At 39.2% G+C, this 27,982-nt stretch overlaps 1 protein-coding gene across 4 annotated transcripts in view; it reads left to right on the forward strand.

Moving 5' to 3' along the window:
* The window catches only part of orb2 (cytoplasmic polyadenylation element-binding protein orb2), a 73,891-nt gene extending 54,396 nt beyond the window's left edge, over positions 1-19,495 (forward strand). The window contains exons 1-9 of one of the 4 annotated variants that reach the window (XM_073090983.1): positions 2,245-2,381; positions 7,138-7,260; positions 8,742-8,888; positions 11,176-11,288; positions 12,174-12,384; positions 13,421-13,506; positions 14,098-14,199; positions 15,596-15,700; positions 19,230-19,495. In XM_073090983.1, the coding sequence (XP_072947084.1) occupies positions 2,315-2,381; positions 7,138-7,260; positions 8,742-8,888; positions 11,176-11,288; positions 12,174-12,384; positions 13,421-13,506; positions 14,098-14,199; positions 15,596-15,700; positions 19,230-19,346 (1,071 nt within the window). In that variant the 5' untranslated portion in view covers positions 2,245-2,314 and the 3' untranslated portion in view covers positions 19,347-19,495. Of the gene's footprint in view, positions 1-2,244; positions 2,382-7,137; positions 7,261-8,741; positions 8,889-11,175; positions 11,289-12,173; positions 12,385-13,420; positions 13,507-14,097; positions 14,200-15,595; positions 15,701-19,229 lie in introns of those variants that run through there. The other 3 variants (XM_073090984.1, XM_073090981.1, XM_073090982.1) reach the window with 3 other exon arrangements.
* The last annotated feature ends 8,487 nt before the right edge of the window (positions 19,496-27,982 follow it).

A 27,982-nucleotide genomic window follows, 5' to 3' on the forward strand; every position in this document is an offset into this window, starting at 1 on the left:
TGTCTGTCTGTCTGGTTGTCTTTTCTTCACGCCTAAACCATTGAACCGATTTTAATGAAATTTTGTACAAAGATAGTCTGAGACCCGAGAACGGACATAGGATAGTTTTTATCCCGGAAATCCCACGGGAACTAGAGATGGCGATCTAAGATCGATTAATCGGAGAATCGATCTTTTGGACCAAAAAGTCGATTATTTTAATCGATATCCTTACTTAATATTATAAATGCGAAAGTAACTCTGTCTGTCTGTATGTCTCTTCTTCACGCCTAAACCACTGAATCGATTTTAATGAAATTCTGTACAAAGATAGTCTGAGACCCTAGAATGGACATAGGATAGTTTTTATCCCAGATAGCGATCTTAGATCTATTAATCAGAGAATCGATCTTTTTGACGAAAAAAAGTCTATTTTTTTAATCGGTCTCCAGTAATGGATCCTACCTACGTTTGTGGGTCTTTTGGCATACTCTAAATAACCATGAGTTTAAAAATATAAATTCTTGCAATCGGAGACAGTTGCAACTTTATTTGTTTATATAGATTTATTGGGATTATATTAGGGGTGGCGATTCTTTCCGAAAAAGATCGTTTTTTGAATCGATTCGAATCGAAGTGCAATAAATCGATTCACAAAAAAAATCGAGGCCCTAAGAATCGATTCTATCTTCGATCTTTTTTCGAGGATAGCGAAAAAAAAAGGATATCAGGATCAAACAAATTATGTATCTGTCAGCAAATCCTTACTTCCTTACTAATCCTTACTAATATTATAAATGTGGAAGTAACTCTGTCTGTCTGTCTCTTCTTCACGGCTAAACCACTGAACCGATTTGAATGGAATTTTGTACAAAGATAGTCTGAGACCCGAGAAAGGACATAGGATAGTTTTTATCCCAGAAATCCCACGAGAACTACAGATCTGAGATCGATTAATCGGAGAATCGATCTTTTGAACCAAAAAATCGATTATTTTAATCGATCTCCAGTGATGGATCGATTCAGTGAGTCGATCTTTCAACCCAGAAGATCAAAATTCGATTTTTTCATAATTTACCTACAGTTACTTTACTTATCCATGTTAGTCGATCATCTATCTATTTATATAAAAATGAATATTTGTCTATATACATTTTATAAAATCGGAAACTATGCATTTGATCAAGTGAAGATCTTTTGCAAAGTTGTTGTCCAAGAGCACACGAAGGTTTGGGAGTTGGTAAGACCGACAGATGGCACCACTGTCATTCCAATGAAGGTACGAATTTTCTGTTTTATGTATGTCATATTATATCTTTAAAATGCGGGCGAAGCCGCGGGCACCACTAGTTGTTAATAATTTTTGGGTGACACTGCCGAGCTAATGTATAAAGTTAAATCCTTATTTATAGCAAATTATACTTATGTTTAAAAAATATTTAAAGTTAACTTTAAAATTCGGTAGTTAGAACAACATAACAATGAGCGATCTATCAGATATCCAACAATATTTACCATAATTACTACAAAATACTATAACGACACTTCCTTTGCGTTCCCGCCAAAACAGTAGATTAAAAATACATAATCCATCAACATCTCAGCCCGGCGTAGTTGAAAAAAGATTCGTGAAGTGACAAATAAAAGAAAAAATATTGTAAAACTCGAAACAGAGTTTATTTTTAAAATATCTATTCATATTCTATCTACATTCAGTTGGTTAGACGCGTTGTGTCAAGTGTGACGAATTTGTAAACGTTAAATTTAATTATATTTTATCTGTGCTGTGTTTTAAGGTTTCTGTGTGGACATAAAAACTTTTTGTTAAATATCAATGTGCAAATTACACGGTGCCATAGAAAAAAATAACATAACATTTTGTTAAAAAATATAGTGTTATTTAAAATTTCGTTAGTGTAGGAGTGTTGAAGGAAAGAATTAAATTTATATTAATTTAAATTGGTAATAAAATGATAATGGCGATACAATGTTCCAATTATATTTAGAGATTAAAACAATAATTAAAACAATGTGCATAATAATTCAAAAATACTAAACATATTTATTTACAAAAGCTCAAAAGTTAATTAAGAAAAAAATAGTAATAACTCATGAATAGTGTAAATTGAACACACCATTTTTTGTATTTTTTTATAAATTAATATCAGTACTCTGGCCGTTAAAAATTAAAAAACAAAAACCCAAATTGAAAATCGAACTCGATCGTCAGCTTTTTTCATTATTTTCATTCGCCAACACAGCCGTGAAGTTTACACACGTGTGAAATTGTCATAAAGTGAATTTTTGTGGACATTACCAAGATATTTACAATAATATGTCGGTTCATACTATTCCTTTGATAACCCCATTCATCCGAGGGCCGAGATTTCCGTATAGAAAAAGTGAGTAAACACATTTTTTAGTACTCTATATTTTTCAGTAATTTTACAATTTTCTTTAAGTAAATTTATATTTTAATTTTTAAAGCAAAATCCTTATATATTTTAAGATGGAAAATTGTCTAAATATATCATTTTGTATGTCTTTATTTTAGCGTAAAATTTCAGTGTCAAAATAGCGTTAAAATTATGGCTTAATCCACGGACAGGGTCAGGTTCGGAACTACGTATAGATTATTTGTAATAGGGATGTTACAGTTACGATATTTCGGATCTGGATACGAATATGTGCAAAATATTATATAAGCTTCTGATAAGGTTACGGTTAAAATTGTTTCTGATTATCCTAAAGTTTCATGGAATTGTAAATGAAAAGAAAATAGAAATAATTCATGGTTTGAATTAGCACAAAGGAATGCTTGCGACTAATGTATGTATGTGTCTCAGACTCCGCTCCTTTCCGAAATTATTCGAGACTTTTATCGGATCCATATGGTTGCGGATAGATTTTTATTTCATTATTCTTATTTTCTACCAGAATAGGGCTACGGTATCCCCTGCCTGTCGTAAGAGGTGACTTAAAGGGGGCTTTCGGGGTTGCGGGCGGCAAGAGTGGGTTCAAAATGTCCAGCAAGCGGCCCCGGGAAGGACGGCGGTTTGTGTGGTCGCATACCGTTGTAATCGTAGTACCCGATGATGTGGGAGAAGCGTAAATTGTTTTGTTCCTGCAGCACAGAGTCTGATAAGGATGTCCTCCAAACATCGCGTTTGGAGGATTGCGGTTGTGTTCCTTCGGAGATCGCGGAGTTCTCCACCAAGCGCTGAGGACGGTCACCACGGGTTTTTTTCATCTTTTCTCTGACTAAGTGTCGTAAAATCCCACATAACCCGGCGTCGCTCCCGCGGCCTCTGGTACCTTTTGAAGGTATCCTCGTGAACAACAAATATTTTTTACGTTTTGTTTTGTTTCGGTTACGATTACGGATTTCCATAACAACCCTATTTTGTACTTGTTTTGATAGATTTCGTGTTAATCGCAATATTAAAACGCGTTTGCGTCGTGACCACCTCGTTTTGGTAGGTCATTGACTGTTTTGAACTTCGCGGGTCAATGTATTGTTTGAGAAGTCAAAATTGTATAAAAAAACTAGCTGACCCGGCAAACGTTGTTGCCATATAAACAAAAAAATGTTAGGGGTGAACAACCCTTATCACTTAGGGGTATGAAAAATACATAGTAGCCGTTTAACAGACCTACTGAATATGCATATAAAATTTGGTGAAAATCGGCTTCAGAGGAGTACGGTAACTAACATTGTGACACGAGAATTTTATATATAATATATATGAAAACTATTTTCGTTTTACAAATTATTTTCAGACTAACATTAGTCAATGTAGACCCGGATAATGGATGACTAGTAGATTCTAATCCAGAAAGTTGCGTTGGCGGGATTACAAAGGTCGCTGGTCCAGTTTTCGACCTTTGTAAAACCAACCCCTAGCCCATTCCACCCCTCGGTATAGGCATTGTTGTAATCATTTCACCGCCGACCTCGTAAAGGTATCTCGAAAAGGGGAGTGATTTGTGTAGAAATGTAAAAATGTGGTCGATTTGAAAAATTACGATTAATTTTTTTTTGATTGATCAAAATTTGTTTATTTAAAGATTAAAGTAGAAAAGCTTGAAGCTTATCTGATGGTAAATCACTGTCGTATGAACATCAAAACAACTCCACATAGAGCAGGTTCTACCTGAAGCCGATGACATGTTGCCACGTAAGCACTAAGATGGTATCCTCATGTGTAAGTCAGTCACCACACTCGCACATCGACATACAGAATTGCTGCACGATAGACATAGGTGTGGCGGTGGTAACTCTACTCTCAAACCATCCATTTTAAAATATTATGTTTAGATATGATTATTTTTTTGCAATATACAAGGTAGCCCCACACCATCGAGCAGCAGTAGCCTACTGCCTATGGACATCTGTAATCAACCCCAGATAAGATTATTATCCTAGCTGAAGTTGGCCGCAGGTTAGTTACTGCCCCTGAGGTCTGCGACTCGGGTTAATATGTCTTTCTTTCGACACCCTTCAAACCGGAACACAGCAGCGCTTAACACTGCTGTTATAACAGAAATAGGTGTAGCGGTGGTGCCGCTGGAGTCACGAAGTACTCTACCACCTTTCTATGTGGGCCTTTTTCACAAGACAAGCATATTCAAATATATAAATATTTCAAGGTGGTAAAACTCTCTGTGGTTCGACTCCGGCGGCACCACCGGCACACCTATTTCTGTTATAACAGCAGTGTTAGTAGTTGCTGTGTTCTAACTTAAAAGGAGTAGTAGACACACGAGTACATTTCCGAGGCATTCCAGCTTAGTCCTCAGGTGTAGCGGCGCCTCTATGGCCCACCTCAAATAGGACTCTAATTTTATCTGGTTGAAAACAGATGTCCACATCCACAGGCGGTAGTACCCACTTACCATCAGGTGGACTGCATGCTCGTCTGCTACTCCTATATTATTGTATAAAAAGCCCAAATACTTTGTATAAGAAAGGGGTCACGCTGTCAATGCGTCGCGGGGTCAACGACACTTGGCTGGACGCCAGCAGTGGCCAGCGCTGGCCACTGCCCGCTGCCAAGCTGACTGTACGTTACGAAATTGTCTTGTAGTGGCGTGGGTGGGTCCCAGGTTCTATCCCAGGGGGATTTTTTTATTTGGGGAAGTGGATGTGTGCGGTGTGGTGTCTGTCTACCACTTAAGTGAAAACTTGGGGTTCATATTGTAATTTTGTTGGAGTCATGTGCGTGTATGCTGTATAGCAATGATAGTTGTTGGTGGTTTCGATATTTCGATGGGAGTTGGTGGGTTTGAACCCCACGCACACTTATATACGTATAATAGTGATAGTTTATTGTCTAGGGGTAGGAATTTCTACCGCGTTTATAACTTCACACAGGGTGGGTAGTTCCATCTACATTATGATTATCCGAAGATACGTGCTCTTTTGTAATTAATTTTGATATAATTTTACGCCGAAGGAAATGTATAGGTTTTGTGGTAGAACATCATTTAGGTCTACTACTTGTTGATTTTTACTGGAATCTAACTCGGAACCCTTTGCATATCACCATAGTATAGTCCGCGCCAAACTGCCAGTCCGCTCTGAAGTTGTTGCGAGCAGGTGTAGCCATACAATTCGCTATGGCGACGCAATTCATTTCTATATTCAGAGCGGACTAGCAGTTTTACGCGGACTATACATTTTGCTAGGCCGGTATCGAAGCCGGAACCTTTGCTTATCACCGCGTCATTTGCGTCGCCAATGATTATAATTTATAATCGTTGATCAAATCGCTATTATGATCTCGATACGAAAAAATATGACATTGATCTTAAGTTAGTTGAATTGGTTCAGTGGTTTTCGAGGTTAGCTCTGTTCTATACAAATAAATAATTTTGAGCGTCTGTTTGTCTATACTAATCTATACTAATATTATAAAGAGGAAAACTTTGTTTGTTTGATTGTAATGAATAGGCACAAAAACTAATGGACCGATTTTAAAAAGTCTTTCAACATTCGAAAGCTACATTATCCACGAGTAACATAGGCTATATTTTTATATGAAATATATTTGATAAATAGATTTTGAGACGGTACAAAGTATGCCGGGTCAGCTAGTATTTTATAAATTGGTCAAGTGCAAGACGAACTCGCACACAGGGTTCCGTGCTACCAAAATTTTAATATTTTCTTTATTTTTTAGCATGTAATATATCCATTGTGAACATTTGAACTGTCTACGTATTACGGTTCAATAGATAAAGCGAATAACATCGAAAATAGCAGTTTCTTGTATGACGACACTCCATTTATTTTCAACTTCTAGTTTTAGTAATTGTCGTTATAGGGACCACCCTCATACATACTCTGTAAAAATTTCATAAAAATTTCAAGTTTCCATCTTTTATGGTTCAGGAGATAGAGCCCTGTGACAGACGGACAGACAGCGGAGGATTAGTAATAGGGTTCCGTTTTTACCCTTTTGATACGGAACACTAAAAATTAGCTCTTACCCGTATCGTCGCTCGCCGTCACAGGTCGATGATCTTAGTTATTTTTATGTATCCCTTGCGAATAGTACCTTTTTTTGGGATAAAAGCTACCCTATGTCCTTTTCCGGACCCCTGACAACGTGTGTACAAAATTTCATGACAATCGGTTATGTAGTTAAGGCGTGAAAGGGTAACAAACAAACGAGCAAATAAACAAACAAACATTGACATTAATAATATTAGGATAACGTACACTCAATATGCGTAAGGCTCCACAGACAACTATTTCTGTTATAAAAACAGTGTTGCGCTGCTGTATTCAGGTTTGAAGGGTGTGGTTAGGAAAATACTTATCCGAGACATTCTAACATTGAGGCAGCAACATACTCGTATCTGAGGCAGACCTCAGATAAGACTATCAAAGCTTACTCACTTAGTTCGCAAAAAGGTGGTAAAGTCCTCTTTGGTTCGACCCGAAGATCCATCGCTACCTCTGAAGACTAAGCTGGAACGCCTCGGAAAAGTATGTCTCCCTTACCACACTTCAAACCAGAACACAGCAGCGCTTTAACTGCTGTTATAACAGAAATAGGTATGCGAGGGTGCCGCTGGAGTCCAGCCACAGGTCCTACCACCTTCTAATACATAAATTTATACATATTTGATTGGAACCCATGTTGTCCACAGGCAAGTCTCCATTCTTCCCAAGCGTGGACGAGGCGGCGGTGGCGGGGGGCGCGGCGGGCGCCGGCTCCCCCTCGGGACCCGCCGACCAGACCCAGGATGTGGTCACCAGACTCAGCGCTGCTGGTAAGTTGCCACCTATCTAACACCTACATAATTGTACTTATTTTTATATTTAAAAACTTCTGCAATCAACCCCAGGTAGGATTAGATTCCTACCTGAGGTCGGTATATCTAGTATAGTCCGCGTAAAACTGCTAGTCCGCTCTGAATATAGAAATGAATCGCGTCGACATAGCAAATTGTTTGACTATGCCAACTCGCAACAACTTCAGAACGGACTAGCAGCTTGGGGCGGACTATACCTGGTTTTATAATATAGAAACAGCAACGGCGGACTGCATGCTAGTCCATGGATATCTGTAAGCAATCCCAGGTAAGATTGGATTCTTACCTGAGGTCGGACACAGATGTGTTGCTGCCCATGAGGACTATTAGAATATCTTAGATAAATGTCTCATACTTATTACCCTTCGAAGAAATAGGTGTGGCGGTGATGCCTCCGAAGTTGAAACGCAAAGGGTTACTTCAAAATGATAGACCTCCAAAATTATGGACTTACTACCAAGATGGTTAGGACTAACGTGGTTCGATCCGGGAGGTACCACCACCACACTTGTTTCTACACACGGGACAATCTTTAGTCTTACGCTGTTTGTCCACTGCACCGTCACCGAGCCGATACCAATAATTAATCACGGCGCCGAAGTAGCGTACACATACATTTACTATGGGATGACGGTGCTCGGGTGACGGACGTTCGGTGGACAAGCTGCTATAGTAAATGTACGAGTATGTACGCTACTTCGGCGCCGTCTTCATTATCGGTATCGGCTCGGTGCCGGTGGTTGGTGTACTGAGAATATAGCATAAAACATATTATTATTAAGATACTTTGTTTTAAAAAATACTATGGGTCTTTTTTTTATCACGCGGGTTTGTGCCCGCGTCCGCATGCGTGCTACTCGGATCCTATCGTTTCATAGACACTTTTCCGATGGTGTCAGCCACACGGACGCGGGACGCGGAGAGATTGCACCGAGTTACACGCATGCGGGGAAGACACGCATGCAGACACAAACCCGCGTGTCAAGAAAACTGGCTTTGCTTTCTGCAAAAGCCTGTCTCCCCTTTTATATTAAGGCCCGTTCACATTATATTGGCCACAGAATCATTCCGTTCGCGGTAAGCGACAAGAGCAATTAGCAAAGTGATAGATAAATTTTTTATTATAATGTAAACAGCGAACAGTATGCGAAGGGCAAAACTGTCGGTCCGACCACATTTCAACGATCGCCCTAATACTTGTAAAGCGGTAGAACCCTCTGTGGTTCGACGACGGAGGCACCCCCACCATATCTATTTCTGCTTAATAACAACAGTGTAGCATTGCTAAGAACACAGCAGCGTTTAACACTGTTGTTATAACAGACATAGGTGTGGCGGTGTTGCTTCTTTGGTCGAACTACAGATGATTCTACGTATTTGTATTACCCCGTTTTTCCCGACCCACCCAGTTGTCACTTCTCGATCCTAACAATAAATAGGGGGTGGTTACTTCCCAGGGCTGTCGATGTGCGTGAGCGCGCTGGGCTCGCCGGCGCGCTCGTCGCCCATATCCGCGGGCTCGGAGCACGGCGAGCGGTACAGCAGGAAGGTGTTTGTGGGTGGCCTGCCGCCGGACATTGATGAAGGTGAGTGAGGGGGGCGAGAGGAGAGTGGAGGGCCGCTGGACATTGATGAAAGTGAGTGGGACCTGGGAGGAAGGATTGAAAGCATGCTATGTCGGGTCGGGTGTAGAGGGTAGTGGTTTATAGCGTGTGTGTGTGTGTGTGTATGTGATTACGCGCGTGTGTGTGTGTGTCTTTACGCGTGTGTGTTTGGTGTGTGTGCGTGTGCGTACGTGCGTGCGTGTGTGTGTGTGTGTTTGTTTGTTTGTATCTGTTTGGATGTATGTTTGGTGTGTAGATACATTCTTCGTTGGATTGAACGAGCGTCCATGTTTTTTTCGAGGGTATGCTTTTTGAGCGTGTGTGTATGTGTGTGTGCGTGTAGTATGTTTTTTGTCTCATACTTGTGTTGCAATGAGCCGAATTTTGACATATTATGAGGTATCGTTCAATTCCTCTAAATTTTGGATTGACTGTAGTATAAAACACACTTTATTTATATCAAAAGAATCTACTGGTTTAAAATATAGAATATGTCACTCCCAGAATTTCAACGACACCTCATATGTTAAAATTCAAGCCGTTTGAGGTGCAAAGTATATCCATTCATACATACATACATACATACATACATACAACATACATACATACATACATACATACATACACACATACACACATACATACATACATACAACATACATACATACATACATACATACATACACACATACACACACACATACACACATACATACATACATACATACAACATACATACATACATACATACATACATACATACATACATACCTCCGCAGTCGAATACAAACTAAAGGCTAATTGGGCAATAATTTTAATAATGGTTGACGTAATATCATTCGTGACATCATACGTAACACCACACCCTAAATGTAATACCGCCATTTTTTTTATACCGCCAATTCTTCGTTCGATTTCAATCATACTATTTTTACTACTTATTTTACTAGTTCGATCATACTATTTTATCCCAACTCCAATATTTTCTCATCTAACCTTGTTGGAATTGGGAGTCTATTTAATTAGTCCGTCGGTTTGACATCTAGGTCGCGTCATTGTTCTCTGTAATCTCTGCTACTGATCCGTGGCCTCAAACTGTCGTTGGTCCTCTTGATATGCTGAGATTATTTAAGATAGATAAATTAGAGTATTTGTCGCAAAAGCCCTGTAAGAAAGAAATTTTAAATTATATTTAAAATTAATAAAAAGGTTTATTGATACTGAAATTAAATTTATTTTTAAGGCAAAAAAGAGGGTTAGTGTTGCACCCACCTCCCCCCATTTTAGAATAAGCGTAGAGAATATTTGTAGGCATTTTTAAGTGGTTGCCAAAATGTTCAAATAGTTGGAGGACCTTGTTTTTTCTCGCCTAATATTTAGTTTATGGAATGGCAAATCTAATTGTAGTTCTGTGCTGGACGGCATAAATCCACACTTGCGCTACTGCCTTAGAACCCCTTTAAATAAGCTATACTTAGCTACTTATAGCTTTATTTTTCTTATATTACTACCGGATAGGAGAACAGCTGAGAAAATCCGACAAATATAAAATGAAACGTCCAATGACAAGAAAGAATATAAGAGAAGTAAATAAAAGTATTCCAGTGAATATATAACCTAAAAACACATTATATTTAATACCCACTTAGAAATAGTTCCCGTGAGAATTTAGGAATAAAAAGCATTATTAAAACACTCTGAGAACTGAATTTTTGTATGCAATGATGGAAGCATCAAGCGAGCACTTAGTAAGCCAAATACGAAAAACTTCTTAAGCAGTGGATAGCGATGTGGATTGAGATTCGGCCTCATAATCTGTGTGTCCGATTTTCAAATCCCAGACGCCTTTGATTTTCGTAGTTTCGTCATATTACAAATTAATTACCACATGCCTTAACGGAGAGGGAAAACTACGGAAGAAAATGTAGACGACTGAATGTTCTATGAGAAAATTGTGTGAAATCTTCCAATCCGTCCGCTAATCCATCCGACCAGCGCAGTGGACTATGGTCTAAAACTTGTACGAGGTCTTTACTCAGTAGTTGAAGATTAATGGATTGACGACGAATTTCTTAATCTGAATGAGCGTAATGGACTATATACATGAAACCCCTCTCACTGTGAGAGGAGACCCGTGCCCAGCAAAAGAAAAGTAATGGATTGATGACGGGTTTTCTTCATAATCTCAATCGAGCGTCAAGTATTTTAGTAACGGGTTGATGGCGCTGTCCTTATTCCTTAAAGTAATGTGATTGGTAAATGTTTTCAGATGAAATCACATCATCGTTTCGACGGTTCGGGCCCCTGGTGGTCGACTGGCCGCACAAGGCTGAGAGCAAGAGTTACTTTCCGCCCAAGGGTTACGCCTTCCTGCTGTTTCAGGTGAGTCTAGATCCAGCTAAAGGTGATAGAACCTATTTTTCCACTCTGGAAACACCATCGACGCACTTGTTTCTTTTATAACAGCTGTACAGTGCTGCTGTGTTTTGATTTGAAGTGTAGAGTATCTGGTGGAGACGCTTATACGATATGTTCCACCTTCTTCCTCAAGAGTTGCAACGCATATGTGGTCAAACTTAGTATTCTAATCCTATTTGTGCAGCAATTGCCATTGACCCATCACGTGGATTGCATACTCGCTTGCTACTTCTACGATATGAACAAGAAAAATCTTGAAGAAACCAGCCTGAGAATTCTGTAAAAAAAAATTCTCAAAGATGTATTAACTCTGGCAAACCACATTTGGTCAGTGAAGTGGACTATCCGCATTCTTCCACATAAAGGCAAGATTTATTCACCTTAGCAACAGTTGTGGCGCTGTTACCTCCCCGGTCAATTCATAGCAGCTCTACCATCTTGCAAATCTTATCCCATACTTCCAACCTGCCATTCGTTCTCATTCTGAAGTATTCTAATCTCTTCTTTTTGTACTCAACCCAAATAATGCTTCCCAATCTATAACACCAAGTGTTTGTGATATTACTTGTTTCTATGAAGACTTCGTCGAAGCACCCTTTCTCGCCCGATTTTGAATAATTTTCTAACACTTTATAACTATTTAACATGAGTTTTTATTTCTTATAAGACAAATTACGATGTAGATATTCATTCGAAAAAAGTAACCGCTTTAGGCGCTAAGATGGCCACGCGTCGTTTTCTCCCACTCTTCGTCGCGGTTATTATGTTGGCGGCAATGAAAAATGCATAGACACCAAGAGTTCAAACTCTTCTTTCTCACTGTCTCAATCCAAGTGTCACCTATTCCAGGACGAGAGCTCAGTGGCCGCTCTGATGGAGGCTTGCATCACGGACGACGACAAACTGTATCTGTGCGTATCGTCGCCGACCATCCGCGACAAGCCAGTGCAGATCCGGCCGTGGCGGCTCGCCGACGCGGACTTCGTGCTGGACGCGAGCATGCCGCTCGACCCGCGCAAGACCGTCTTCGTGGGCGGCGTGCCCCGTCCGCTGAAGGCCTGTGAGTGTCTTTTGTTGATTTAATGTAACTGTCTAGCTGGCAGTGACGTCACGGAGTGGTAAAACAATTACTCGCATTTTTGGTTCCGAGTTTGTCCCATCCTATTTTCAGCATCTGATGGTAAATATGACGTAGTTGCAAGACTTCGTCCTATTACATAGGTATTTTTCGTCAGGCGAACGAAGTTTAGAGATGCTTAGTTGCAGATCCGTGACGAAAAGCAGTGGAATAACCTGATGGTAATTGGCTGCAATGATGAGTCTCTTTGTAACTTTAGGTAACTCTTGGGGGCCAGCTGATGGTAAATGATTTATGCTGTACGGACATTGCTGGATACAGGTTTGTGTTTGGTATTGGTTTTAAAGGTGTACCATCTAGATTGGTGGGAAGAAAATAGTGGAAGTGGAAGGAGATGTGAAAGTGGAAGAAAATAGGGAAGAAAGTAGTATAGGTTTAGACTTGTGCTACAAAAATATCTTGAACAATATTTGGGCAATCTAGGTTTAAAGCGGCCTTTGGCTGAATTGCGACTGATAAACCAGCTGGTCGTGACGTCATCTGATGGTACGATACGGTATGGTATGGTACGAAAGAACCCATTTGTAGCTCTATAACTGACACATTGCTGAAAATAGGTCTCTTCGCATACGGGATAGAATCTTAAAGATGCTTCATGAAAATTGGTTGACCTCAACCAATTTTACCTGGTAGTAAGGGACTTTCTACTATTACATAACTTTCTTGAAGATACTACGCTGTACATGTGTGGAGGAAAACACCGATGACCTGATGGTTAATTACTGCAAACTTTATCCTATGCTGCGGATGTGTAAAACATGAGGCGACATTAATTTGTACCGTCATCCTCGATTTGCCCCAAACTGAGGATGATGGTATAAAATGGTATATGGACGCTTCGAATAAAGATCATCATTACTTTTACGTGATTATAAATATTTTCCTTACATTATTATATCTTCGTACGTTTGTTTCTTTGGTTTAAATATTACTAAAGATAGTGTAAATTTGTTTCCAGTGGAGCTGGCGATGATTATGGATCGGTTGTACGGCGGCGTGTGTTACGCGGGCATCGACACGGACCCAGAGCTGAAGTACCCTAAGGTATAGTTTCACCAGTTTATTCACAACTTGGACCACGTATACACATAATATTTATCTTGTTGTATGTAAAATTTAATTGTAACCTGAGAATAATTTAAAATAATTGGGAATTTCAATTGGCCACAAAATAAATACCACAAAAGGTCAACTAGTACTGCATTATTCGTCTACTGTGTGGACGAGTAGACACTTTGAATATACGTTATTTCAAAAAGCCATGTTAAAGTCGGTAGAACCCTCTGTGGCTCGACTCTGGCAGCACCACCGTCACACCTATTTCTGTTATGACAGTCGTGTAGCGCTGTTGTGTTCTGGTATCAAGTGTTTGGTAACTGTGATATACATACTTATCCGAGGCATTCTAGCTTAGTCCTCAGGGGTAGCGGCGCATTTGTGGCCAACTTCAGGCGGGAATCTAATCTTATTTGGCGTTGATTACAGATATCTGTGGGCAGGCAGTAGCCACATAACATCAAGTGGACTGCATGCTCATCTGCTACACCTACGGCATGCTCGGCTGCTACTTCTATATTATATATATAAGACTTTTTATGTAATTAATCGATGTAATTCAATGTTGTAATGTTTCAGGGCGCCGGTCGCGTGGCGTTCTCCAACCAGCAGTCGTACATCGCGGCGATATCCGCGCGCTTCGTACAGTTGCAGCACGGCGACATCGACAAGCGGGTTGAGGTGAGCATCTCACACTGATATTACGAGTATCGTTTATAATTTAACTTGAGCTCCAATAATGAGCCACTGAAATATGGTGCATTTGACGTCGCGTAGAAGATGATTTTAGATTTATTGTTCACTTTTTTTATTTAAGTATTTATTTTTTTAATTATGATAAAGGACAATGCCCATGAAAGTATGGACCGCCGTCCAGAGTTGCATCAAATTGAAAGTTGTTGTGGACGATGTATAATTAACCAAATACTACCACCAATAATTATTTTTTAGATCAGCACCCGGGCTCTGAAGTTATTTACCGAAATGTTACATAACCTCAAAATCGAAATTATCCGACGATAGATTGATGGTCGGTTTTAACTGATAGTAGGTATCTATAATGTAGTTCGACTAACATATTCCATTTACTTTTAAAGGTAGTAGGTAAAAAAACCTAAAATAATCCTAAAAACCTAAAATAATGAATTCCGAGTATAAAATACCGCCATTTTAATTTTTAAGAACAACAATCAACATTTCATCTTATTTTTTCTTAAATGGAATCCCCTTGTTCAAAGAAACTATTCTGATCGACAAACTATGTAAAAAAATCAAAAAATAATTTTAATATTACTTTCATTTTGATGCCTGAGAAAAATCATTAATCAAAACACTAATAGATCTTATTGAATTCCGAGTATAAAATTCCGCCATTTTAATTTTTAAGAACAACAATCAACATTTCGTCTTATTTTATCTTATATGGAATCCCCTGTTCAAAGAAACTATTCTGATCGACAAATTATGTAAAAAAATCAAAAAATAATTTAAATATTAAGTACTTTCATTTTGACGCATGAGAAAAATCAGGACCAAGAATGGGCATTCTCCTTTTAATAACATAGGTTTTTAAGTGCAATGTAAATACTAACAAAATAGGACTATGTCTGAATTAAATGTAAATAAAATAAATAAAGTAAGGTAACAAGAAAATAGGCCCTGTTAATCGAGGGCTCTAAGTTTCAAATCCCAGGCACGCACTTCTGATTTTTAAGACGACCTTTAAACATTGATATTAAGAACTTCCGTTTTCACAGGCTTCTTTTTCACAACTAAAGATATTTCACTGCGGATTTTGAAAAAAAAAATGTCTTTTTAGTAGCGATCTCATATTCACGCCTGGTATAGTCCGCGTAAAACTGCTAGTCCGCCCTGAATAAAGAAATGAATCGCGTCGCCATAGCAAATTGTATGACTACACCTGCTCGCAACAACTTCAGAGCGGACTAGCACATATCAATGTATACGGGTTTAAATATTTGTATGTATGTAAGCATGTATGTACATATGTATGTATGTATGTTTGCACCTATGTATGTATGTATATATGTATGTACGTCTGTTTGTTTGCGTGCAGGTGAAGCCGTACGTGCTGGACGACCAGATGTGCGACGAGTGCGCCGGCGCGCGCTGCGGCTCCAAGTTCGCGCCCTTCTTCTGCGCCAACGTCACGTGTCTGCAGGTGGGTGCGGGGGACTGGGGGATGCTGGGGGGAAGTGGGGGATGCTGGGGGAACTGGGAGAGAGTGGGGGGAGACTGGGAATGTGTAGGGGGATATAGGGTTGCTGGGGAGGCGGTGGAGAGGGGGATGTAAGGGAAATTTCGGCGATGGTTAGCCCGCTGTAGGGGGAATCTGGGGAGAGGCGGCGGGAAGGGGGGGACGTTGGGTACTGATGATACACTGAAGTGATGTGTAAGGGTTCGTACACAAAACTGCGATGCGACGTCGCATCGCAAAAATCTGCGAGCTCCCTCGACGCATCGCAAGAACTTGCGAATTGATTCGCATCGCACAGTGGTTGTTGTTGTTGGTCACCCTGAGAGACGCTACGCCGCACGATATCGCATCGCAGCAATTCGCATCGCAATTTTCTGCGTTGCGAATTCGCATCGCGTCGCATCGCAGTTTTGTGTTCGAGCCCTAAGATATGGGTATTGCTGATGGACGCTTGGGATAGATCGTGCGCAATGGAATCTGGGGATAGGTGCCGCGGTGAGCAATAATGTGTATAGGTTGGCGCATTGAGATGGCACTGTGGAGATATGGATGAGTTGCGTGCTAAGGGTCACTGGTGATAGGTGGACTGGGACGTATTGGGGATAGTTGTGCGCTGTGTTACTCTGGTATAGGTGGGTGACGAACTGGGACGTGGGGGATAAGCGTCGTACTATGAGGGCACTGGGGATGGGTAGCGCACTGGGACATTGAGGATAAATGGCACATATACTAGGGATAAGTGACGCTCCGCGGGGACAGTTGGGATAGATAAATGGGGCGCTGAGGGACGTTGGGAGTAGATGCTGCGCTGGGAGACACTGGGGATAAGAGCTGCGCTATGGGAAACCGAGGGAACGATCTGAGTATATTATAATTGGGTCAAAACGTTCCACGATAAAACTGTTTTTTTCTTTTTTTTTATAATATAGGAGTAGCAGACGAGCATGCAGTCCACCTGATGGTTAGTGTTTACTGCCGCCCATGGACATCTGTAATCAACCCCAGATAGGATTAGATATTCCTGCCTGAGGTCGGCCACAGATGCGCCGCTACCCCTGAGGACTAAGCTGGAATGCCTCGTAAAAGTATGTCTCCTCTACCACACCCTTCAAACCAGAACACAGCAGCCCTTAACGCTGCTGTTATAAGGAAGAAATAGCTGTGGCGGTGGTGCCGCCGGAGTCGAACCACAACGGGTTCTACCACCTTCAAAATTTTATTGTAACTCATAATTTTTTCCCCTTGCAACTCAGTTTCATTAAATTATGTATATGCTATTCGTTTATTTGTTATACAAATGGCATTTTATACAATACTTGGTTACAAAATTCGTTGGTAGTAAATGGAGCGTGTCTTATTGTTCAGCGACATTGCATGCCTCGAATAATTTATGTGTAGGTTTATCCGTTGATTTGGGTATGGCCTCAGACTAAAAAAGATAGACTGAGCCGACTAAGGGCCTGTTTTATAATGTACGTCTAAATAATAAGAAATAAATAAAAAGCATATATACGGTCGAATTGAGAAACCTTTTGAAGTCGGTTAAAAATAAGAATCCTGAAATTAAACTCATACACATAAGTTTTAAGGAAATTGAAGGTGCTAGAACCCTCTGTGGTTCAACTCCGGCACCACACCCACACCTGTTTCTGTTATAACAGCAGTGTTAAGCGATGCTGTGTTGTGATTTGAACAGTGTGGTAAAGGAGACTACTTTCCGAGTTTCAGCTTAGTCCTCAGAGGTAGCGGCGCATCTGTGGCCGACCTCAGGTAGGAATCTAATCCTATATTTCTATCTGGGGTTGATTGATTGGAGTTGACAGATGCTCATGAGTGGCAGCAGCCACTTACCATCAGGTGCAATGCATCCGCGTTTGCTACTCCTGTTTTAAAAATAAATAAGACATACACAAAAATTTCACATTCGCAAAAATTTCGTGAGGTGAAGTCTTACTTTTTGGTCTAAGTATAACGTGTTCATTGAGGCTTTTAACGAGTTACCTACCCTATTAGCAAAGGTACTAATAACTTTTGTAACAACAATCATTATGTATTTAGTATATTTGCATATTAACATTTGGTTGCAAGGTTTAGTGGTATGAAATCGTAATAAAACTAGCTAGTTTACAATACAATATTTCTCTATGCAATTTTTTTTTGCTGTCACGACGCGCGTCTGAAACGCTCTATGTCTGTAGGTGTGAATGAAGATACATACTTGTCTTATTGTATGAGGATTTTTGTATGTATTAGAGGTGGTAGAATCCTTTGTGGTTCAGACATACTTATCCGGGGCGTTCCAAGTAAGTCCTCAGGGGTAGTAGCATCTATGACTCACCTCAATGAGAATTCTTGTATCTGGGGTTGATTTCAGATATATATATTTAATCATGGATATATACTGCTTCTTTTCTCTACTTGTTTTGTGCCATTTACCAATATATTAGTGATTGGTGGAAATTTACTGATTTATGTATTATTTTTAAGATAGAATAAATAAATAAATAAATATGCGGTAGTCATTTATAGTCCGCGCCAAACTTCTAGTCCACTCTGAAGTTGTTTAACGCAACTACAAGCATATACTCCGTAGCAACAGTAAGGGTACACTAACACGGCTATGTACTCGTGAGAGAGAGCGGGCAGTGGAGGGTGTCAGGGGGCCGCCCTGTCGTAGTCCCGCTAATATCTACAAATTGCTGTTGCGACGCGACTTGCTTCTATATTTATTTATTTATTTATTTTATTTATTCTTTATGAACCTTACAAAAATGTAAAGGCACAAAGGACGGACTTAATGCTATATAGCAATCTCTGCCAGTCAACCTTCGGGCGTAGGAAAGACAACGATGGCGGCATAAAGAAAAGAATATATATATTCAGAGTGGACTAGAAATTTGGCGCGTACTCTACCATAATGTAGACTGTACCCTTACCAGGAGTTTTTACGTTTCGACAAATATGACTGTTTTGGTATTTGTTTACGTATTTGCCCATACAAATTCCAATCAGCGCCCCTAGCGGATTGTGTCAGAAATAGGAAATCGTATGGGCCAATACGTAAACAAATACCAAAACAGTCATATTTGTCGAAACGTAATAACTCCTGGTAAGGGTACTGTATTGCTACATTTGTTGTATAAAACTGTTTTGACAATCCCCAGTACTACTTGTATTGCTACATTTGTTGTATAAAACAATTATTGTTTTGACAATCCCCAGTACTACTTGTATTGCTACATTTGTTGTATAAAACTGTTTTGACAATCCCCAGTACTACTTGTATTGCTACATTTGTTGTATAAAACAATTATTGTTTTGACAATCCCCAGTACTACTTGTATTGCTACATTTGTTGTATAAAACTGTTTTGACAATCCCCAGTACTACTTGTATTGCTACATTTGTTGTATAAAACGTATTTGTTTTGACCATCCCCAGTACTACTTGTATTGCTACATTTGTTGTAAAATATTGTTTCCACCATCCCCAGTACTACTGCGAGCACTGCTGGGCGACTATCCACTCGCGGCCGGGTCGCGAGTTCCACAAGCCGCTGGTGAAGGAGGGGGCAGACCGTCCGCGCGCGGTGCCCTTCCGCTGGTGCTAGCTGCGCCACGGTGCGCCACGGTGGCCGCCGGTGTGACGATGCGAATGTTGGGAAAATGTACCTGTGAGGTTGTGGTGTACCGTAGAGGATAAAATTGTCCCCGTGAAGTAGTACGTGATGGCGAGATGATGGGTTAATTTGTACTATTACTTGTACCTTTAGTACGGTATTGTCCCCTAAGTTAACTAACCTGTACCGTTAGGACGGAATTGTTAGTAAAATACATTGTATGTGACGACCAATTGATGGGTTAATTTGTACTATTACTTGTACCTTTAGTACGGTATTGTCCCCTAAGTTAATCTTGGTACAGTAAAATTAATATCGGTACAATAGATTGTTAACACATGTGACAGCTTTGTGTGTGTCGGGATGTGTCCTGGAAGTAAAAAATATGGGTACAATAAGATTAATATCGGTACAATAGATCAAAACGCAATAATAAAGTAACTACAATATATTGCCTGTTAAGTGTGTTATACTTAAATATAGTGCGTCTAATATATTTTTATGTGGTACAATAACATCCTGAAGTAATAGTACAATTTAATCCGTTGATTTCGTTTATTTAAGATCATGAGTAACGTTGAGGATGATTTTGTACCTTCATCCTGTAGTAAAAATGTAATGTACACATAAGATAGCATTGTTTTCAATTTAACTTTGTTTATAGGAAATGTTTTGTATTATTTAATGATTTTGTACCAACATCCTCTGTACTAGAAATGGTACATTAGTTACTCATATGTGGGACATTTTGCGAATATTGTAAGGTATAGAACAGGTACATTTTCAGGATGGCAAAGTTAAGTTAAATGGTACAATGTTTGACGTAGGTACAATATTGGTATTAGCGAATTAATTAAATTTTTCGATTGTCGATTGCTTAGTAACACTATGAATATTGTACCTACAATTTTGCCATACTACGAACATTTTTCACTATGGCAACATTGGAATAAAAATCGTTACACTGGCAACACCGCGACCGGAAACCGGAAACGGAGGAAGAAAACGCGCGTAGTTCAAGTTTCCAAGAATACTAGTGTGGTTCTAAAACCATAATGTTTATAGATTGTTTTTACTGGATTCTAAACCACATTTTTGACTATGAGTGGCCGGTTTAGCTGTAACATACACTTTGGCAGACTTCTGCAATTCTTTGACGAACTCCACTTGTAGTGAACTCACGGCTTCTTAGTACCTGTGTGTGGGTGTGGGTGTTACACGGAACACCCTTAACGTCGACGTGACGCGAAATTCTAAATTTGAAATCCTTCTAGAACATTATCGCGTCACTTTGGCGATGACGGTGTCGTTTTCGAATCTATAGCCAGCGTGTAATTTTCGTTTTTACTTGTCGTTTCGTATAAACAGCAACATTATCCAAAGTTATTAATGTTAAGCGAAGTATATAGTGTTATACTCGAGTGATGCGTTGACGTCCAATATGGCCGCCGCGTTGACATCTGTCATTCGGTGTTGCCACTTCGCGCGGTTTTCTACCAAATGGTAGATTTTCGACGCGGCGTACGGGCGTGCTGATTTCTATATAAGCGAAACGTATGTAGACCGAGTGTATAAATTTATTGAAAAAAAAAAATAATAAATACCTTAGCTAGTTGTCAGTTTCTCTGAGTAAGCTATTTTGACGTAGCGGCGGTCGCGTGCCGACAAGTCGTGCCGTTTCACGACACGTTTTGTCGTGATTGCGTCCGCTCTGTTTAACGTAAGATAATTAATGTGTAAGCCGCGCCAATGGGGAGTGGAATTGATATTGTTTTTAATACAGCTTAATTTTCATCTCTCAATTATATTTGAAGGTAATACAGTATTGAATTGTTTAACAGTGAGTACATATTGGTGTTGATTTTTTTTTGGGTTGCCATTTTCAAATCCACTCTCCATCGGCACTATTGTAAGACATAAGTGGAATGTAATATTTCTCAAGATATTGTACCTGCGTAGCTAGATTGAATTTCCTAGTGTTTTCCCCCCCTTGAACCCCCTCTTTCTACTGATTTGGATATTGTTGCGAATTGTCTAACGTCGGTTCGTTTTGTTATGTTTTTTGCGTTTAATATTATTGATTCTATTGCGATCGGTCGCAAAATCGCAATCGTGTGCGACTAGTCTCGCGTCGTTTTTGATTGACTTTGCATCGACAGATATAAATTAGTTTTTTATTTTAGTTTTAAATTTTGAATATTTCTTTTTACTATAACTATGGCTTTAATTTTTTATCTGCTAACCTACATAATTTGTTTCAATTTATTTTGCGCGTGGAAAAAAACTTTTTGACGGTATTACGCGCACAGATGTAACACATAATTTTCTTTTATTGTAACCAACGCCATCTAGTGTACATATCTGTCGATGTGAAGTCTAAAGCAATCGTGGTTTGTTCCTAAAACGTAGGATCCGCGACGCCTTCGGGAGGCGGTATGGAGAACGTTTAGTACAAAGCGGTTTAGTGAAGCGTTACCATTGGGCTGTAGTTCATTTGAGATGAAAAATAACATCTTGTATGTATAATTTAGTGTTTAAAAAACCCTGTTTTAAAAGAGTATTTTTTCTGATACGCCGGGGTAGTGCAATAAGTGGTAGTTTAGTGACTATAGGAGTATATTTACTGGTTTGTAGCTAGCGTATTAGGGGTCCGATGCCTTCGTCGCGTTTGGACGCTGTTTCGTTGTGGACGCGGATTTTTTGGGCGAGCTGGCTGAGTGAGGTTTTGGGCGGAGTCGATCCGGTCTTGATGCTATCATATGGGGTGGTTTTGATGTGGAAGTGGGTACCGGTTAGCATATACGTTTAAGGATACAAGTGCGTAAAGGAGTGATGTTAAATAATGCGTTACATTACGCACGCTTGTATTATTACAACTTTGAAGATTACATCGGTGTGTAACTTGTAATGTAACTACCTCGAAGTTACAGCAGAGGTTTTTGATGAACATTCGGGCGCAGCCCGTAATGTAACAGAGTCAATGTTGAACCTGATGAAGACCCATTTAATTCGCACACTTTAACCTCGATTGTTACAGCAGTGATTGCTTTGGTGAGCTAACTTACATCGCTTGTAACATAACATCTACCGAATATAACGCATTAACGTGTGTAATTTGGTCGAGGTGCGAATATATTACACGCACTGTTGTAATGTTACGCTTCAAATAGCATTACATATCGGTACCCACTTCACTTGGATGATTGAACAGCTAATCTAACTTACCCCAAAGACAGGATTGACGTAAAACGCTCAACGATTCCTCATCAATTGACTCGTTGTATACATTTAACGAATGTTTCGTCAATCGGCGAGTTGGCTTGTTGGTATGTACTTAAGATAATATTGGACACACAGACGTCGTATCCCCGACCGACCACGGATATATAGACTGTAGTAAAAAAGACTTGCGGGAATTTTTTGATGTTATTTTACTCGATATGTTTCGATGTATTTTTCTGTGTCGTGTGATTTATTCGTATTATGTATTACTAAATTGTCGGTGTGTTGGGCGTAGTGCCTTGGCATGTTTGCGAGTCGCGCTGTGTCGGTGTTACCCCCTCCCGTTGTGATTTGTTGGACGACGCTGTGACTTGGGTTCTCTGCTGTATATTGGACGGGATGTAACTCCGTGCTGTACACTTGACACTCAATATGGATAACAGTTCGTGGATTAAGAGAGGCTTGTATGAGCAGTTATAACGTAGCAACGGTTGATGTCGATATCAAATAAGACTCTACGTTTGGACATGGCTGTGGCCACTTACCGGTAATAAACTGCTCATAAAAAACACCTAATAGCGTGGTGGAGAGATCACCTCATCGTTCTAACACCTACGACGACGACTGATTGGTCTCCAATACACTCTGTACCTACCTTATCGACTTCATAACTAGTTTTAATAGACACAATCCAAAATAACGGCTTTTTTATCGAGTGAACTAAACAGAAATGCCGTCAGTGTGGATTAGGTTATGAAAACGAGTTATAACAGGTCTGTGTAAAGCAGTGTCGAGACAGACGGCCGAATGTCGCGAGTGTTATTGAGTGTCGAAGTGTGCGTACCGTACTCCCTAGATCATGTACGGTATAATATTACCGTAACTGTTATGAAACCGTTCTTGCAGTGCGCTCTATGTGGCTCTCAGATCGGTTTTCCGAATCGAAATTTGTAAAATGCAAGCGGTTTTGAATTGAGAATATTTTCAGCTTATATCTCGTCTGATTTATGCCCGCTATTAATCAATCTATGCAATGGCCCACCAAGGATTGACATTTGATTGTCAAATTGCGATCTTTGGTAGGCAATGTGGCCGTTAAATAATTTCGTTAATAGATTTGTAATAGACATTGTTGTTTAAATATCTTTGATTACGTTTTCACTTAGCATTTGACACGCGTTTCGGTCTGATGATTACCAAAAAATTATATTATATACCTTTTCCATTCGGAAAGTTGCTATAAGGGGTTCACCCTACGATCGTTTTCATTCCTACTAATACTTCGAATTCCTACTATATTTCGTTATTAGAGTGGCAACACCACAATTAAAATGTCAAAATAGTATGCAGTAGGGTTGAGAATAATCGATTCGATTTTTAAATAAACGTTAAGTAGATTCAATTCGTATTTAGTAGTGCATTTTAGTGAAAAAAAAAATATTTGCCATAACGGTCGCGTGCTCATACTTTGCTCTCGACGCATATTGTTTTAAACTTCGATTACCAATTGATTGATGTAGACAATTATTCGAATGATATATTATATATTTTCTTAGTATTTAGATGACTTATCTACTTCTGAAGCGTCGTAAGGAAGGTATGGGGATGCGATTGCGTTTTATGCACACGTGTGCGCGTAAAACTCTTAGTGGATAGTAAAATTATAAAAATAGTTTCAGTATAGCTAATGAAAATGCGAAATCGTGGTTTCCTCTTAAAGTTAGATGTTAGAATATATTTTTCAATCACATTACGCGCCCCCAACACTATTTTTCACCCTCTCACGGCACTCAATTCTCTTATATTACTCCCGTTGTTATAATTCGTATATTTTCCCGTTATTTTGACTGCATTTTTATCGTTTCACTCGTATACGATACGTTCTAGTGGCGTTTTGTGGCAACACTCTTTAAATCCTCGTTTATCTTAGATGTGACGTGATCTTCAGTTTGTGAAAAAATATTTGTTTTTGTTTTTACTCGATTTTATTTCGTTTTGTAACTTGCTCTGTGCATTGTCCATTTTTGGTGGTTCTTTTGAATGAGATTGCTCAAAAGTTTTTGGAGAAAAATTGTTTGTGAGTGCCCCCTACCCTCCTAGTTGCAGAGGAACGGCATTGCGCGTATATGAGTGTGTATGGTCGCACTGTCCCATTTTGTATTTTTGTATTTTTATAAAAAATCAAATTAATGTGGAATTCGGAAGTGATTTTTTACTTTGCGCGCAGTATTTGTATCGATGATGATGATGCTTTGAGCGTCGTCGTGTGGGTGCGGTCATCGCGCCGACGGGAGACTGCGCGTCGCGTAGCGTTTTTTAAAAATTGACAAATTGGTGTTAGATTTTATTATTAAATGCCGAGGTGTTTGGGATATGTGGTCTGTTGCGTGTGGTTAGTTTTTGCACTATACCTTGAAGCTGAATGTTTGGAAGGGATGGTGCAGCGCAAACGCATCATCGTGCGGCGTTGTTACAATGTTTGGACGATTTCATGCTGATACGAGAGTGTGTATGTGGGGAGGTTGTTTCGATTTCTCCTTTATTTTTTGCGACTTTTGCCGCGATACTTTAGCTCTGCGGGACGTTCGGGTGAACGGTGCACGGCGTAGTGCGTTTTTATCGCGAATTGTTTAGGCGAAGTGTAAGGTGTCGTGGTAGTTTTAGAGGATGCTTTCCATGGTATCAGTTTTTGTCTCGCGCCATTTTCGATTACCATTTAATTTCTACTAGACCTTTCGATTTGTAGGTACGGTTTCGTTTTTTTAGTTCTTTCGAATTGCCTTTTAGTTGTGCGCGGGTCGTGTTTCAGTTTCGTGTTAAGTTGTTTGAGTTTAGTTTAGTTTGTAGTTGTTGTTTTTTGCCCGGTGACTTGTTTAGTGGCCGCGCTGTCGGCACCTTGTTCTTGTTGTTCGTACGTTGTCTGTTTTATATATCGATCGTGGCCGTTGGACGCTGCTCGATTTGTATATTTTCATTTTAGATAGTAATTTTGTCGTTTGGCATATCACGTGAGATTCACATAGTACGGGGGGCATCGCGGTGTCTTTTCTTATATATACATTTTTTGAAGTGAAATTTGTACTTTTTGATGATAAATATCGTAGCTAAAACTTTGATGATGTAAACGAATAATAATAAAATATATTGTTGTTGTTGAAATGTCGATGTTTTGACCCCTCGTGTCGTCCTGAGTGAGTTTTTTTCGCACTTTATTCACTTGCATGTACATAGTGGAAACGGTATGTTGTTTCTTAGTAAAAAGTTGATGAAAAAAAATCCGCAAAAAAAAAAAATGTTTTTTATCGATACGTCGGCGGCGGACCGGATATAGTGAATTTTTTTATCTTAGCGCGCGCCTGGAGCGGCAGGCTTCGAAATCTTCGTACCTAGGTACTTTTAGTGAAATTATTACATTATTATTAATATTAATAAAATAAATGATAGCGAAATGTAGCGCAATTCGTCAATACCTAACCTAGTTGAGTATGATATAATGAGAATAGTACCTAAATACTTGGTGGACTGTGAAATATCCAAAGGTGATGCGTACACTTGCTTCGAAACAACGACTTGAAGAACTTCTATTACCTTCTAAAGCAGAGGGACAGTACGCAACCTCACATGGGCTCATAATACTTGAATTAATAGTGAGTATGATAGAGAATTGTTTTGAAATACACGTGATTGGATGACGTCACTTTTGGATATTGAACGGGCCATTACATTACCTTGTAACGTTGCTAGACAATATGTTGTGTTTGTACTTCTTGCACTGTTTGCATCGGGTATTCTTCTATAATTATATATATTATTATATTATATATACGAGTGTGTACATTGGTGGGGATAGATCGCTTTCTAATTTAACTTGAGTACCTTCGCAAAATTTATCAGTTTTTGCAGTCGTAATGTCGTAAAAATGCAATTATTTTCCATCTTCTGCTGTCATCAAGTGATGCCTTGAGGATTAAAATGACAAAATTGCTGTATTTTACGAATAGTAATAGGATATCAGAAGGCTAGCAGCCAATTCAAAATTTCGTCTAATTTGATGTTAAAAATATTATTATAATAGTATTGTTCTGTTTCACAATTATATATTTTTAATTGCCATTTCCAATTCAAATGTTTTTATTTAAATAAATTTGGGCGCATTAAAAAGGAATTTAAACTATTTAAAATGTATTTGTCATTTTAATCCTAACAGTGTAGCACCCGTTTTTGATAACCTATCTATCCATTAATTACCCACCAAAGATCATAACTTGATCGTCTGTTATGAAGAAATTATCAAATGACAATCTTTGCTAGGTAAATCTTTGGATGGATTGATTATTAATAACGGCCGTAGATTGACGTTGGTTTCTTTGTTAAGCGATCTATCCACACCCCGTATATCTAATAAAACTAATTCATCAGTTACCTTGTTCGAGCGGTCTCTCTGAACTGCGTTTACAGACCGGATGGTGCATAAGAAAATATTTTTTTAATGAATTTTTCAACGGAAACCGACTCCTTTTAATCGAAAATTATATTCTATATATTGTTATTATTGGCTAAAAATAAACTGTATATCACCGTGTATTTTTCTCTTGTAAAAAAAATTATTCATACTTACTTAAAAATAAACTAGTTGAAATTTTGCCTTTCGTTTGGGCTTAGCGGCTAAATATAATTGTAAATATGTTTACGTTGTATGGAATTTTAGTAGGTCGTCTTGTTCGCTTGATTGTGTTATAGGTGTGTGGGGCCGTCGATAAATTACGTCACGAGGGAGGAAGGGGTCGGTGAACTGTCGCATTTGGTTGAGGGAGGGAAAGTCGAGCTTTGTGACGTCACATGTCAAATAGTTCAGTAGTAAAAGGCATAAATGTTTTACTTGGAAATATAAAAAAATACTGGTGTTTTAATAATATCATTTTTAGGCGAAGGTTTGCAAAATCTGTGACGTCGCAGTAGACAGAATCGCAAATGAGTGAAGGACGGCTTTCGAGACAAAATATCATTAAATCCCTGTGACGTAATTTATACTTGGCCCCCAATTGATTTTAGCGTTTTTAGACAAATTTAAAAGCAATCACAAGCGTACAACAAATGTTCTGTGTTATCGATCAGCCGTAGTCTAATCTCTACATCGGTAGTGTTATATTTAAAGAGGAGTCGGCCTTGACTATAATTTGAAATTAGATTTATATATTTTTATAGTGTTATTTCAGTAACCTGTTGAAATGTTCTACAATCGATTTTGTTGGTTATATTTATCGTGTTTGGCGCGTGTATGTCGTTTGTAGTTTTATCAAGGCGGCTTGAAATCTACCATAATGGTAGGTTTTTCTTTCGCATGGCAACTGGTTTGATTTGACGGATGATAAGGCGGCTTACACTTGCAATATTAATACTTCCGA

Source organism: Epargyreus clarus, unplaced genomic scaffold (assembly GCF_041222505.1).
Source record: "Epargyreus clarus isolate Ecla_fem2 unplaced genomic scaffold, WU_Ecla_fem_2.2 ptg000033l, whole genome shotgun sequence".
Classification (NCBI taxonomy): domain Eukaryota; kingdom Metazoa; phylum Arthropoda; class Insecta; order Lepidoptera; family Hesperiidae; genus Epargyreus; species Epargyreus clarus.